Below are 14,140 nucleotides of genomic sequence, written 5' to 3'. Positions count from 1 at the left end.
GGGGAGGGGACGAATGTGGCTAGATCGTCATGCTCAAGGTCCAGCCTGTCTTCTGGTTGCAATAGTAAGGCAAGAGGGGGGGGGGGATCCATCAGGAAAGCCCTCCAAGCGGGATAGGAAGGCAACGGTGTTCCCCAGCGATGATAATTCAGAGGTAGACTGCCGTTGGATGCGAGGGTTCCACTTCTCTGCCCTACCGAAGAGCCGATGGGGGGTCCATTAAAGAAAAGTGCTGCCTAAGCGAATGGCCGTTATCAGAGTGTGTGGCATTGTGCATGTGAATCGCCACAGAGCTTAGGAGGGCGTGGTGGTGATGAAGCAAGGGAAAGGAAACCGAGTGGACTGGGGAGGGGGGGGAAATAGAAGAGATGCTCAAATTTAGGGATATGTATTGGGTGTGTGTGTGAAAGGGGTCTGGCAGAAGAAATGCCCTCCAGCATGACAGCTTGGGGAATAATCACGGGTTATGGCCAGACTTTCTGGATACATTAATTTTAAGCTTTTACAAAGCCTTTTGCATATTTGCAGGTTTTCTTTAGGCAGATAGGACTAAAACATTATTGCTAGTTAATATCTCTTAAGTGACTGAGATGGTGTATAACAGAATATGAAACAAGTAGCACCTCAAAGACCAACAGATTTTTTTGAGGGTATAAGCTTTCATGTGTCAAAACTGACATTGTCAGATATTCTTGTTAGGTTGCATGTGAGTGTGCTCCCTTCCCCTGCATATTGGCCAGAAACACATTCCCATTCAGATTTAATCCAGTATAATACCACTGAATTGCACTGCTGGTAAGCAATGGTTCCATCTCATACATGTCAGAGTTCCATCTAGTCTATGAATGAAATTACATCCCAATGCTGCAAAAATTGTTCATATTTCTAAGCACAGTTGTTTTATCTGAGAGATACTTTAAAAGTTTAAGGTGATAAAAATATCTTTCAGATTCTTAGGTGATATAATCTAATTTTTAGGTTTACCTGCACAGTCATCAGGATTCTGTTTTTTAAAAAAAGCCCATGCATAAAATGAGTTGAAGTCAGGAGTTTCTGATACACCAGGGCTTGTGATTCACCTCCACCATCACCTGGTGAGTAATTGTGATTTTTGTTTATCCATCTCTACTTTGATTTCTTTATATACCGCTTGTAATTAAAATGAATCTCAAGCATTCTGTAACCATAATGATATATGGAGGTTGTGCTTGGAGGCTATTAATGAGCATACTGTGCAGTATGTACTAATAAGCTTTCGTTATTGTAGGATTTTAAAAAAATGTTTTTGATAGCGTTTTATTGTGTATACATAATGTAATTAGTTTTGCAGCCTTACATGCATATAAATCTTTTAGATGGCAGTAGTGTAGATGGCAGGGATAAATCACATTGGAAGTAGAATTCAGCGCTTGAAAAATAACTAAAGTGCCACAGAATTCAATTAAGCTTGTTTTACTCTCCTGGCAGATCTTTGGATCTGTCAGTTACTGAAATATAAACTGTAATGACTGGCAAAATTATTACATGCTGCGTTTTTTCCTTCAGGTCTGGCATAGAAACATAGAGCAAAAACTTCTCTTTGCGGTGCATGGACGGAAAGCCAATGCGCAGGTAAGATGCAAAATGATAACTTTTCTGATCAGATGTTGGTTCTGTTCAGCCAGTAATGCTTACTGAAATCCTTTGCATTGGAAAGTAGACAGAAAGCTAATTCATTATGATACAGAAAGTAATTATAGTGGCTGCAATAGGAAGGTTGTGGTGAAAACTGGCTTATGGCAACCCCTCATAGGGTTTTCAAGGCAAGAGATAAACAGAGGTGGTTTGCCATTGACGTGCACAGGAGCCTTGGACTTCCCTGATGGTCCCCCATCTGAGTACAAACCAGAGCCAACCCTGCTTAACTTCCAAGATCTGACAAGATCAGGCTAGCCTGGGGCATCCAGGTTAAGGGTGCATTAGGAAGGTGCTCTCAACCATTTAGGAGTTCCTAGAGCAGTGCTCTTAGTACCCAATGACCAATAAGGATATTTTCTGGCTAGAAGCCATTTGACTGTGGTATTGGTGGTGAGCTATTGGCTTTGGAAAGAGAGAACTCAGATGATATTCTCTTTCCCTAGAAATCATGAGATGGATCTATTTTCATTTTAGCTGGATGGATGTGAAAAGGACTTGCCATCCTGCACTGACAAAAGACTTGAGAACTCTGTGGAATACGCTTGCATGCTTCCAGGATTCAGGGTGACCTGTTTGAGAAACTGTTCTATCTTACAACAAAGGCCACCTGGCAAGGCATAGTCTTGGATGCAAGATTGTGAGCTGCTATTGAAGCACATGGCAGGCAAACACAACACAACCTGGTGGAAGGCTGCATAGAACCCATTAGGCTATCCTGCTCGCTAAGTCTGCAAACCAACTGCCTGCACTCTGCTGGATGATACTATATGCAATAAACAGCCTTTGGCTGATGACTGCCGCTAGGAGTTTCAACAACTGTATGAGCAATCTGCAGACAAGTCCCCTTCTGTCCACTCTCAGCTCCATTGCTCTACTGATTCGCTCTCTCTCTCTCTCTCTCTCTTTCTGGTTAGTTCCTACAGTCTAGGGCAGGGGTAGTCAAACTGCGGCCCTCCAGATGTCCATGGACTACAATTCCCAGGAGCCCCTGCCAGCAAACGCTTACACCATCTTGAGCCTACTTTGTAAATGGGGGCAATTATGCTCCGACTGTATCCAAGATGAAACAAGCTGCAAATATGACTTATCTATGTCTTTGGCTTGCCAATATATAATTCAGGGAATTAAAAGGACTATAGCAGGGGTAGTCAACCTGTGGTCCTCCAGATGTTCATGGACTACAATTCCCATGAGCCCCTGCCAGCAAACGCTGGCACTGGCTCATGGGAATTGTAGTCCACAAACATCTCTAGGGGACCACAGGTTGACTACCCCTGGACTATAGGACTAATTGAAATCCTTTGCACTACATGACTTAAGGATGGGGTGGAAGACAGACTGGGTATGACCCATTTTCTCAGAAGTCTGTATGAGACAATCTGAGTATTCTGCTCCTAGTAATCATCCGAACTTCCCAGTTTGCGGAGTTGTGTTAGTTTGAGGAGAGGTGGAGGCTTTTGCTTTGCCTTGTGGGCCGGTCAGAAACTGTCGTTAGAAACAGCAAGCGTTGCTAGGAGTTCTTATGAGCTGTGTCATTTTTACATCATTAGTAATCCTTTACAAAAATACATTCTAAGCTATGGGAAAGCAGGCATACAAATTAGCTGTTCCATTCTTTTCCCTTTCTTAAAAGAAGATAGGAAGGCAAAGGTTTAGATTTAGAATCAGTTCAAATCTAATTTGGCCAGATCAAATTTACCTGGAACATAACATCAGTAAGAATTCCATTATATGCTAGCAAGTTAATCGTAGGCTTATGAAATGTTTAATTGTTGCAGCTTGTAACAGACAAAAGGTATGGTTTTTGAAACTGGCAGTATGCCCATCAAAATATCATGTGAAAATACGCCATCTGGGAGACAGACTCAGGTTAACCAATATCATCTGCACAGTGGTCTGTTATCTGATCCATGCTACAATCCTTAGCACACTTACCTGAGAGTAATCACATTGATCTTAGTGAGATTTGCTTTTAAGCAGACATCCATAGAACTAGGGGCTGATGGAATGTTGTTGAAACTGTTTTACTCAGAGATAAAGCCATATGAAACTGAACATGTTGTCTTGCTGGCACCTCAGACTGCTGAGAATGAGTCATTTGTACATTTTTGTCACAAGATGTGCTAAAGGAGCTGTGAGAGCTCTGGCACACTGTTGGATGCGGTAGCTTTGTCGTTTCAAAATCACTGGACAAGCAGTCTAGAATGAAGGCTGGCTATATGAAGCTTTTTTTGTTGTCCTTGCAGGTGTTTTAAAACACCTCGCTCATAAAGGGTTTTGGACATTACTCCCTCATCAGCAGTTCTCTTAGCATCAGCAAAAACCGCTAACCTTCCTGGTGGTTCATCTTGATTCTTAGAGGAGGGCAGGGAGTGGTGCCCCTTGGCAGAAGAGGATAGGAACCACAGTAATGGGTTTAAACTACGTGTAGAACGATACCGGCTAGATATCAGGGGGGGAAGTATTCAGAGTAGTTCAGCAGTTGAATTGGCTGCCTAAGGAGGTGGGGAGTTCCCCCTCACTGTCAGTCTTCAAGCAGTGGCTGGACAGAGACTTATCCTGGATGCTTTAGGCTGATCCTGCATTGAGCAGGGGGTTGGATTAGATGGCCTATGTGACCCCTTCCAACTGTGTGATTCTGTGATTCTATGAATATTGTGAGAAAATCTACGCTGAACCTTGTGCATCTCGTCATCCTGTGGCCACCTGTTTCTAAATTGTAAAGTGATGTCAACACAAAGCCAGCAGGGAGAGAGTAAGCGTTTTTGTGAAGACAAACCATTCCTGATTTATGCGTTGCTCAGACACACCACTTCTGACCTGTGCAGTGATTCCAATAAGAGCCTTGAGAAACACTGCCTGCATTGCTCAGATGGCTACCTCTTCAATGCTTGTGATAACGGGCAGGGAACACGCGCAGCCGACTGCAGCACTGCATTCAATGCAGGTGATTCGGAGCTTTGCGGGGTGCGTGTTTCAAGTCCCCGCCCCCTTTTTTCTCCAGTGCCTGGCTTCCGTTTTTCATGCCTGATCTCCAGCCATGCATTTAAAGATCGGCTGTAATCCCAGAGTGTCTGCATAACTGAGTGAGACTCTCTCTCCTCTCTCTCTGCATATATAATTTCACTCCAGTCTCCCACTTGACTCTCAGGAGCAGCGTGTCTGCAAGTGTGGGGGTAGCAGCTGCATTAGCAAGTCCAAAGCTTATGTTTGCGTCTTGGACACTTACAGTGTGCTGAATACGGATCAGCGCCATTAGCTTAACCATCACTGTGATTCACTATATCATCTGAAAATTATTTTTCTGAATCTCAGGCTCCAATATTCTAAAGTCAATTCGCTGTTCCTTTCCCATTCTGGAGAGAGCTATAATGGGCCGATGAGGAGTGGTTTCCGACAGAATGAGTCAGGCTCTGCACATGAAATGGAGTTTTCCTGCTTTTCTCTTTCTGCCGCACACTGCTGCACCCTCCAAGGGTGTATCCATGTGATGCGGGTGGGGGGAGGGTATGCAATGAGAAAGGGAAGTAGTGGAAATCCCCCCTCTCAGTTTTTGCTGGGGGAAAACATGCATTGAATCGACCCCAGATTAGTTCTTCTGAAAGACCTGGACTAAAATATAAATGAAGAAGAATTTGTTTTTATACCCCACTTTTCACAGCCTAAAGGAGTCTCAAAGCGGCATACAATTGCCTTCCCTTCCTCTCCCACAACAGACCCCCTATGAGGGAGATGAGGCTGAGAGAGCCCTGATATTACTGATGAAGAAGAGTTGGTACTTATATTTCACTTTTCTCTCCCAGAAGGAGTCTCAAAGCAGCCTACAATCGCCTTCCGTTCCTCTCCCACAACAGACACCCTGTGAGGGAGGTTAGGCTGAGAGGGTTGTGAGCCATCTCTAACTGGCCCAAGGTTACCCAGCTGGCTGCATGTAGAGAAGCAGGGAATCAAACCCAGCTCACCAGATTAGAATCCACCATTCTTGGCCACTACACCAAACTCACTCTTTTCCTTCACTTCCACCATGGCCTGTACCCACAGTTGTCTCCCAGGTAGCATGGCTTTTAGCCCAGCCAGAGCATGCTTATTGGGAGGCTAAGTGCCACTGAGTTCTATGGGACTCATTCCAAATGAGATTGCAGCTTTACTTTCAGGGCTGTATGTACTTCTGGATCCATTCAGTCCAGCTTCTGTGCTAAGAAGCATGGAGTTCTGCAACCTTGCATCATTTTGTTTTGTGGTGTATTGACATATTTGGTTCTGTTGGCCAGGGAGAGCTATGCTGGACATGGCCTTGCCATCAGCTGCTGGAAATCTTATTCAGTTGTTGATCTGGCACTCGTTTGGTTATTTATTTATTTATTTATTTATCATACTTATATACCGCCCTCCCCGGAGGCTCAGCAGCATCTAATCTGGAGAATCAGGTTTGATTCCCCACGCAGCCAGCTGGGTGACCTTGGGCCAGTCACACTTTCAGAGCTCTCAGCCTCATCTACCTCACAAAGTTATTGTGAGGAGGAGAAGGGTAGGCGATTGTAAACTGCTTTGTGACTCCTTCACTTAGAGAAAAGCAGGGTCAAAAAATCCTGCTCTTCTTCTTGTTAACCTTCTCCAACCTTCCCCCACCCCTAAAAAAAAATCTCCAAAGATTAGTGAAGCAGCATTTCTCTGCAGAAGCCATGCTGATTTTTTCTCCTGCAGAAAGAGGGGTTCATATATAAAGCAACAGCCTTCCACACTGTAAAGCAGGGGTAGTCAAATCCATGTGCGATGCTTTACAGCAGGGGTAGTCAAACTGCGGCCCTCCAGATGTCCATGGACTACAATTCCCATGAGCCCCTGCCAGCAAATGCTGGCAGGGGCTCATGGGAATTGTAGTCCATGGACATCTGGAGGGCCGCAGTTTGACTACCCCTGCTGTAAAGCATCGCACATGGATTTGACTTATTATAGGTTCCCACTTATTATAGGTTATTATTATAGGTTCCCACTACTAGACAGTTAGTAATGGCAGTGCTCGAGGACTACTGTTCTTCCCCAGAAGCTACAATGACTTGTTGGGCATATTCTGTGGAGCAATTAATTTAGAGTGAAAGTGGGGCTTGTAGACTAGAGGCTAGACCTTCGTTTGAATGCGACATTAGCCTGCATTGCTAGGGGCATAGAATCTAGAGCAAGGGAAATTATAATACCAACTCTATTCTGCATTGGTTAGACCAGTTCTGGGCGCCACAGTTCAAGAAGGATACCGACAAGTACATGCTCAGAGAAGGGCGACTAGGATGGCTGGAATCCATGTCTTGCAAGAAAAGGTTGAGAGAGTTGGGTACGTGTAGCTTGGAAAAGAGGAAGGCAAGGAGTGATGCGATAGCTGTGTTTACCTACGTAAAAGGAGGACATGTTGAGGAGGGGGCCAGCTTGTTTGCTGCAGCTTTAGAGACAGGAATCGGGAGCAGTAGATTCAAATGACAAGAAAGGAAGTTCACTTAAATATTAGGAAGCATTTTCTGATGGTGAGGGCTGTTTGTAGATGGGCTATGCTGCCTCGGAGGGTGGTGGCATCTTCTTCAATGGAACTTTTTAGGAGGAGGCTGGGTGAACACCTATCAGGAATCTGTGATTTTTAAGTCCCCGAGAAGGAGTGGGGGGCTGGACTTAGATGGTCCTGTGTGGTCTCTTCCAGGTCTGTGTGATTCTGATTCAGAGCGTACCCCAAAGTCTTCCCCCTAATGTGCTGGACTTGTGTGTTTACTCATCAGTGTGATGAGTCTCCTGAGCACAGAAAATTTTAAAAACCATTTGTTGCTCTGAAAAGGAAGCATGATTAGGTGGAAAGCTGCATTGACAGCCGGTTGAGTTTTGGATCAGGTTCAAGGTTTTGGTTTTGACCTTTCAGGCCATTGCGGTCTGGGCCCAGGATACCTGAGGGACTGCCTAACTCCTTATGTCTTTGCAGAGCCTTGCGCTCTGCAAGTTCTAACAAGCTGGTGATCCATGGCCCATGAAAAGTGGGCCAGGGTCTTTTCAGCCCTGGCCCTCACCTGGTGGAACGAGCTCCTGGAAGAGCTTGGAGCCCTGATGGAACTTACACAGTTCCCCAGGGACTATAAGATGGAGCTCTTCCACTGGGCATTTGGTTGAAGCTGGGACAAGGGAAGATCTAGGGCTCCCCTGCTCAGTGCCAACTTCTGGCACCAACCCTGAGAAACACACATTCAAGGAGGGGTTTGTGGTGGGCAGGTGGGAGATTGGGTTTTAACTGATTCAGATTCCTGTGTTTTTACCCTGTTGTTAACCACTCCAAGATGGCTGGCCAGGATGGATGGATGGAGGGAAGGAAGGAAAGACGGAATAATTGTGTCTTTTTCATGGACTTTCCTGAGAGAGATATTATGGTATAGTGGTTAGAGTGTTTGACTAGCACTGGGAAGATGCGGGTTCAAATCCCCCCTCTGCCATGAAGCTTACTTGGTGGCCTTGGGCTAATTACTCTTCCTTTCCGCCTATCTTCCCTCACGTGACTGTTGGGAGAATAAAATGGAGGAGGGGGAGAAATCACGTCTGCTGCTTCGAGCTGATCTGAGAAAGAGCGAGATAAAAATGTAACGGAAGGCTGTCTACTTATTTAAAACATCCATGCACCTGCGTTTTCTCACAAAAGCAAGCAAGAAAGGACTGGGAAGAGCACTACAAAACGTAAACTGAAATAATAGCCATGCATGAATATGATGTGTGTGCGTTAAAACATTTACTAATTCTAGAAATAACAAAGTTTACCATTGGAAGATGGTTCAATGAAGATGGTTCAGAATGTAATTAGTGTCATTACTTGCCCCCGTGTTTTCTTATAATATAGGTCAGGCCTCTAGATCATTAAGAATGAGAATTATTGAGCACAAAAGTGAAATCTGCAGAGGTATTCATGAGGCTCCTTAAACAGGATGTTTCCAAAACCAATCTCATTCTGTTTTGGATATAAGGTTCTTTGCTCTTGAGAAAGTTTTATTTAACCCCCCCCCCCAAAAAAAAAACACATACGCAAACAGCAACGGACACTTCTAAAATGAGAGGTGTTTTTGGATTTCTTCTCTCGATACCGTGTCTCCAAGAGACCTTAATGATAAATTGGAATGTTCAGGGTTTTTATAAATAATTACCTACTATTTTTTCTTAGTAGGGTTTCTTTAAGAAGATTGTTGCAACAGCTGTAAGTCATTAGCAGCAGCACTAGATAGTCAGCATTAGATAGTTTTCCCTCATCGCTGTTTTATGCATTGCTACAACAAATGCTTTTGTTTAGTCAAGGTAATTTTTATCTTGTTCCTTGTCTTAATTATGCATAGGTGCTTGATAATACTGAATATTGATTCGTGATCCTGCCTAGTGGAATTCTAAGGTGGTACCGTTACACACAATATGTCATGCTATCTGCTTCTCAGGTTGATGTGGCAAGACATGACCCACTTATTTGGTTTCCAATTCATGTGAAGGTTTAAAATAAACTGGAGAAGATTACAAAACAAGTCACGTCTGGAGTCTCATTTTATGTCACCTTTAAATGTGTATTTCAGTGGCGTTTTGGACCTTGTCACATGCTTCTCATGGCATTGTGCCTTGGGATTTCTGTGTTTATCATGCGATAATTATAGATACACAAAAACTTATTTGTATTTATTTATTTATATACTGCCCTCCCCTGAGGCTCAGTGTGGGTAATGTGTGGTTAATTTATTTGTAGTTTAATTCTGTTTGGGTGGGAGGGAATGGCTGTCCTCTCGGACAATTAGAACAAAATTCACAGCATTAACAAGAAGAAAACCAATTAAATTTCACCAAGGAGCATGTGAGGTTTCAAATTCATTCATTCATTCATTCATTCATTCATTCATTCATTCATTCATTCATTTCGATTTATTTCCCGCCGCTCCCTAAATGGCTCATGGCGGGTCACAATGTCTTAAAACCCCATTAAAACTCCCATTAAAAGACTTAAAATCCATCACAACAGTACTGCTAATCAGACTGATGCCTGGGAAAGTCAAAGTACCGATGAAGGGTGGGGTGACAAAATCTCTCCTCCGTGACTTGTTTCGCTCTTTTAAGATGAAAACGGGAGGTTCTTGCAGGCTGAATTAGATAAGCAACCCAGCAGCTGTATTAAAGCAACTGTTCTTTTCAATATCTTGCCAGTATGCAGTCTGAAAATCTTTTGTATTATAAACCTAAAAGAGTTGTCCTGTCCATGACGTTTGGTGAGGTGAATGTGTCCAGGAGGAGATAAAATCTGGCCCCCTTTCAAAAAATGCCACTGAAGACTTGCCGTTCACTTAAATAGACCTTTGACGGTTACATAAGATACATAGGACGAGGCCCAAGGTACTACTCATTCTGAAAACGAATCTTCTCCCATTTGTTTTTAAACGTTAATTGGAGATCAGATAAGTGATTTGTGTTTTGCCACATAGACCTGAGAAAAAGATAACATTACATGTTATTGCCAGTGTCTCCTTCTCTGTCTCTTCCTCCTCCTGCCTGTTTTATGTTGAGAACTCAGTGGCCATAGAGATCTATATGGCTCCCTTCCAGGCATTCTGTGACGTTTTGCAATCAGACATCTGCACCCTTCTCCCTCTCCCTCTGTTATGGGTTGTCTTTGGGGCAATTAAGAATAGTTGTTTTTCCGCCGTATCCTATTTGTGATTTTATGTCTAGTTTTTAACTGTGGTTTTTATGGGGGTTTTATGCATATGTATGTAACCCGCCATGAGCCATTAGGGAGTGGCGGGGAATGAATGAATGAATGAATGGGAGTCTACCCCTGGTGTGGTGAAAAACTCTGGTGTTTTTCCAAAGTAGTAGATTTTAGAACTTCTATTTGGAGTGTGTAATCATATGTTGTCAAATCATGCAGTGCCTGCTGCGTAGGGTTTGGACCTATGAACAAGAGGTATCTGACTGGCAAATTTAGACTTCAAGGCAGACCCTCAACCCAAAAGTAAGAAGGCTGCTGCTGGACTGAGCAGTGTTTTAGAAACCAGGCAGTGGGGGAAAAGAGGCCGTGACTGGATTGTTTGGGGAAGAGAAAGGTTGGGTGCTGTTGTACAATTCCTTTTTCTGCCTGTGCTGGAGCTGGTGACCTTGGGGTGAACAGGCTTGCAGACAAGAGGAGACTTATTGTGAGCAAAGGGAGCTGTGAGTATCGGGGACCAGTCTGAGGACGTGATGGAGCAAGCAGAAGAGCGGTTTACAAGAAGGCTTTGAGCAAGGGCCATAGATAGGTCGATGCTGCTGCAGCAGCTAATGACTCTCGCAGCGGGCCTTGTGACCATATCCTTCTGGCTGCCCTAGCAGGAGGTCCCAGTTCTAAGAAGCAGTCAAGACAGGACATCTTCATCAGAGTTTGGGGGAAAGACTCTGCTTGCTGTCAAGTGAGGGCTGTGCCTCAGTTGAGGTTCCTCACCACTGGTGTTCCTGGGGCCCAGGGTTGGATGTGTCTGGGCTTTTGTACCTCCCAGTGTATATCAGCATGCCTGGATTCAGGAGGAGAACCGACAATTCTCACAAAGATCCAGCGAAGAAACTAAGGAAATCAAAAGGCTGATAAATGCTTCAAGATTCCAAATGTTCTCTCTAAGATTTATTCCCATAGAGAGTCTTGATTACTCTATATGGGAATAAATCTTAGAGAGAAAATTTGGGATTTTGAAGCATTTATTTATCTGCCTTTCGATTTCCTTGGTTTCTTCATTGGATTCAGGAGGAACCAAGGGCAAGGAGATTCATGTTCCCTGGCTTCCAGAGTCCTTCCTGGGAATACCCAGTCCTTCAAGCCCTGCCTGGATTCTGATCTTCTTGATGTGAGTGTGAGACATAGATGATGATACCACCACTGTGTCATGTGTGTGATGACAGGAATATGGTGTGTATGTGTGAGAAGAAATGACAGTTCACAACAATCTTCCAGGCCTTGTCTGGGAATTGAGAGCCATGGCCCCTGCCTATGGCTGACTCCTGTGGCCTTGCTCCCCCACCTGTGGTTTTTGTGCTCTAACTGCCGGCCTTGTACTCCCTTCACCAGGTGTGCCAATAACCGAGCAGGCGAAACCGGAATGGACGTCACAAGCCGCTGCACTCTCGGCGATCCCAACAAGCTGCCGGAAGGGGTCCCGCAGCCCGCTCGCATGCCTTACGTCTCGGACAAGCACCCTCGGCAGACGCTGGAGGTCATCAACCTGCTGCGGAAACACCGGGAGCTGTGCGATGTGGTGCTGGTCGTGGGGGCCAAGAAGATCTACGCCCACCGGGTGATCCTGTCGGCCTGCAGCCCTTACTTCCGAGCCATGTTCACGGGGGAGCTGGCGGAGAGTCGGCAGACCGAGGTGGTGATCAGAGACATTGACGAACGGGCCATGGAGCTGCTGATTGATTTTGCGTACACTTCTCAGATCACGGTAGAAGAAGGCAATGTCCAGACCTTGCTGCCGGCTGCCTGCCTCCTCCAGCTAGCCGAGATCCAGGAAGCCTGTTGCGAGTTCCTCAAAAGGCAGCTGGACCCTTCCAATTGCCTCGGCATCCGGGCATTCGCTGATACCCACTCGTGCCGGGAGCTGCTGAGAATTGCTGACAAGTTCACGCAGCATAACTTTCAAGAGGTGAGTGGCCCCAACCAGCCCATGCAGCAGGGTGAAGTGGCAAGATTGGACTGAACCACTGCAGATTGCAGAGGTTTTTTGGGGGAATCACTCTTTTGAATGTTCTTCTGTGCGGGAGAGCTGCCTGCAAGGATGAAACCAGAATAACAGGGATCGGTCTAGACTAGGCATTTTTAAAAAATTTTCAAGGAGCCTTTAAAATGTCACCAACCCATGAAATTAAGGCTATCTCCCATCTGCATTCTGAAGTGGTGCAGTCCAGACTCCTTTCCCTGCCACATTTTCTGTGCACGCCAATCCTTTTTCCATATGAACCAGCGTTGGTTCAAACTCATGAAGTTGTGTGCTTTCTCTGCATCTGGCTGTGTCCCTGTGCCATAAAATCTTTATTCTGCCTGCCTGCCTGCCAGAGTTATACCACTTCATTCTCCTGCAGGGATAAATCTTGCAACCACAGTTTGCGTTTGTATTTTAGAGATCCTGGGGGTGGTAAAAATCTCTAATCGGCAGAGTAGCCCTTAAGAATTCCTCTGTGTTACAAAGCTTTAATGGGCTTGACTGGCATTCAGATTGCCTGTGGATTGGTTCCAGCAGTGTAGTTTGATATCTTCAGTTAGGCAGCTTAGTATGCAATCATTCTAAGCATGCAGATAATGCTTATCTGAACGAAGCTGAAGACCCTTTCCAAGTGTTGGCATTAGCTTGACTATGGCCAGGGCATGCTGCTCCATGTTATGCAGGCCTACAATGCTTGGGTCCTACCAAGCCCTGCTCAGTAGCATTCAGGGATAAGCCTTCAGGTGGGACCTGGGAATCCCCTGGAATTGCAGTTCACCTCCAGACTGCAGGGCTTAGTTCCACTGGAGGAAATGGATGCTTTGGGGGTGGACTCTATGGCATTGTTCCCCCCTGAGGTCCCTGTCCTCCCCAGGCTCCACCCCCAAATCTCCAGGAGTTTCCCAACTTGGATCTGCCAATCCTGCCATCGTATCCCCTGCTGGTGGGGGACGACTACCTAGCAACCCTAGTAGCTCATGAAGTACTTGACAATCCCAGGATTGGACACAACAGACCAGAAAAGCAAGACTGATAGTGGGCCAGGACTGCCCTTGGCTTGGTGGGTCATAAGTATGTGGCCAGTATAATTTTCCAACCCATGCAAAAACGAATCTCATCTGAACCCTGGAAGAAAAAAGTTTAGTCTCAGAATTGATGTATTTAAAAAACAAACAAACTTGAGGGATTACTTTTTGTATTGAAATATCCCAGTAACAACCCAAGCAATTATGGATTCTGAATCTGATCTAGAATGCTTTGTTTTAGATATTTGCAGGGATCTTCTTGCCCTCTTTGTCTTGTATCCTCAAAGGCATGATTTGTAGAGGTGACTTTGGGGAGTGGCTACAATAAACTCTGCACTCACCTACGCTGCATAAAGTGAAAATTTACTTAAAACATGCACATGGACTTCAGATGAAGCAACCTGGTTCCTACTGAGAGCCAGAATGTAGTGATTAAAGAATAGTGGTTTCTAACCTGGAGAATCAGGTTTGATTCCCCACTCCTCCACTACGTGCAGCTAAGCTGGGTGACCTTGGCGAAGTCACAGTTCTCACAGAGCAATTCTTTCAGGGCTCTCTCGGCTCCAGCTACCTCACAGGGTGTCTGTTGTTGGGACAGGAAGGGAGAGGTGTTTGTAAGCTGCTTTGAGACTCCTGGTAGTGAAAAGCGGGTGCTAAAAATCTTCTCCTATTCTGGTCTCTCTGTTTTGTTGTTGTGTTGCTAGAACTCAGTAATCATTTGGCATT

At 45.0% G+C, this 14,140-nt stretch overlaps 1 protein-coding gene across 7 annotated transcripts in view; it reads left to right on the top strand.

Annotated features, from left to right (window-relative positions):
* KLHL20 (kelch like family member 20) overlaps positions 1-14,140 on the top strand; it is a 30,718-nt gene that overhangs the window by 233 nt on the left and 16,345 nt on the right. Inside the window, exons 1-4 of one of the 7 annotated variants that reach the window (XM_077332546.1) lie at positions 30-154; positions 979-1,094; positions 1,546-1,611; positions 11,759-12,332. In XM_077332546.1, coding sequence (XP_077188661.1) covers positions 1,589-1,611; positions 11,759-12,332 — 597 coding nt within the window. In that variant the 5' untranslated portion in view covers positions 30-154; positions 979-1,094; positions 1,546-1,588. Of the gene's footprint in view, positions 1-29; positions 155-978; positions 1,095-1,545; positions 1,612-8,248; positions 8,377-8,868; positions 8,986-11,758; positions 12,333-14,140 lie in introns of those variants that run through there. The other 6 variants (XM_077332547.1, XM_077332544.1, XM_077332545.1 and 3 more) reach the window with 6 other exon arrangements.

Source organism: Paroedura picta, chromosome 4, assembly GCF_049243985.1.
Source record: "Paroedura picta isolate Pp20150507F chromosome 4, Ppicta_v3.0, whole genome shotgun sequence".
Taxonomy (NCBI): Eukaryota; Metazoa; Chordata; class Lepidosauria; order Squamata; family Gekkonidae; genus Paroedura; species Paroedura picta.
Note: the sequence above shows the minus strand (reverse complement) of the source record. Positions and strands in the feature narration are given on the sequence as shown.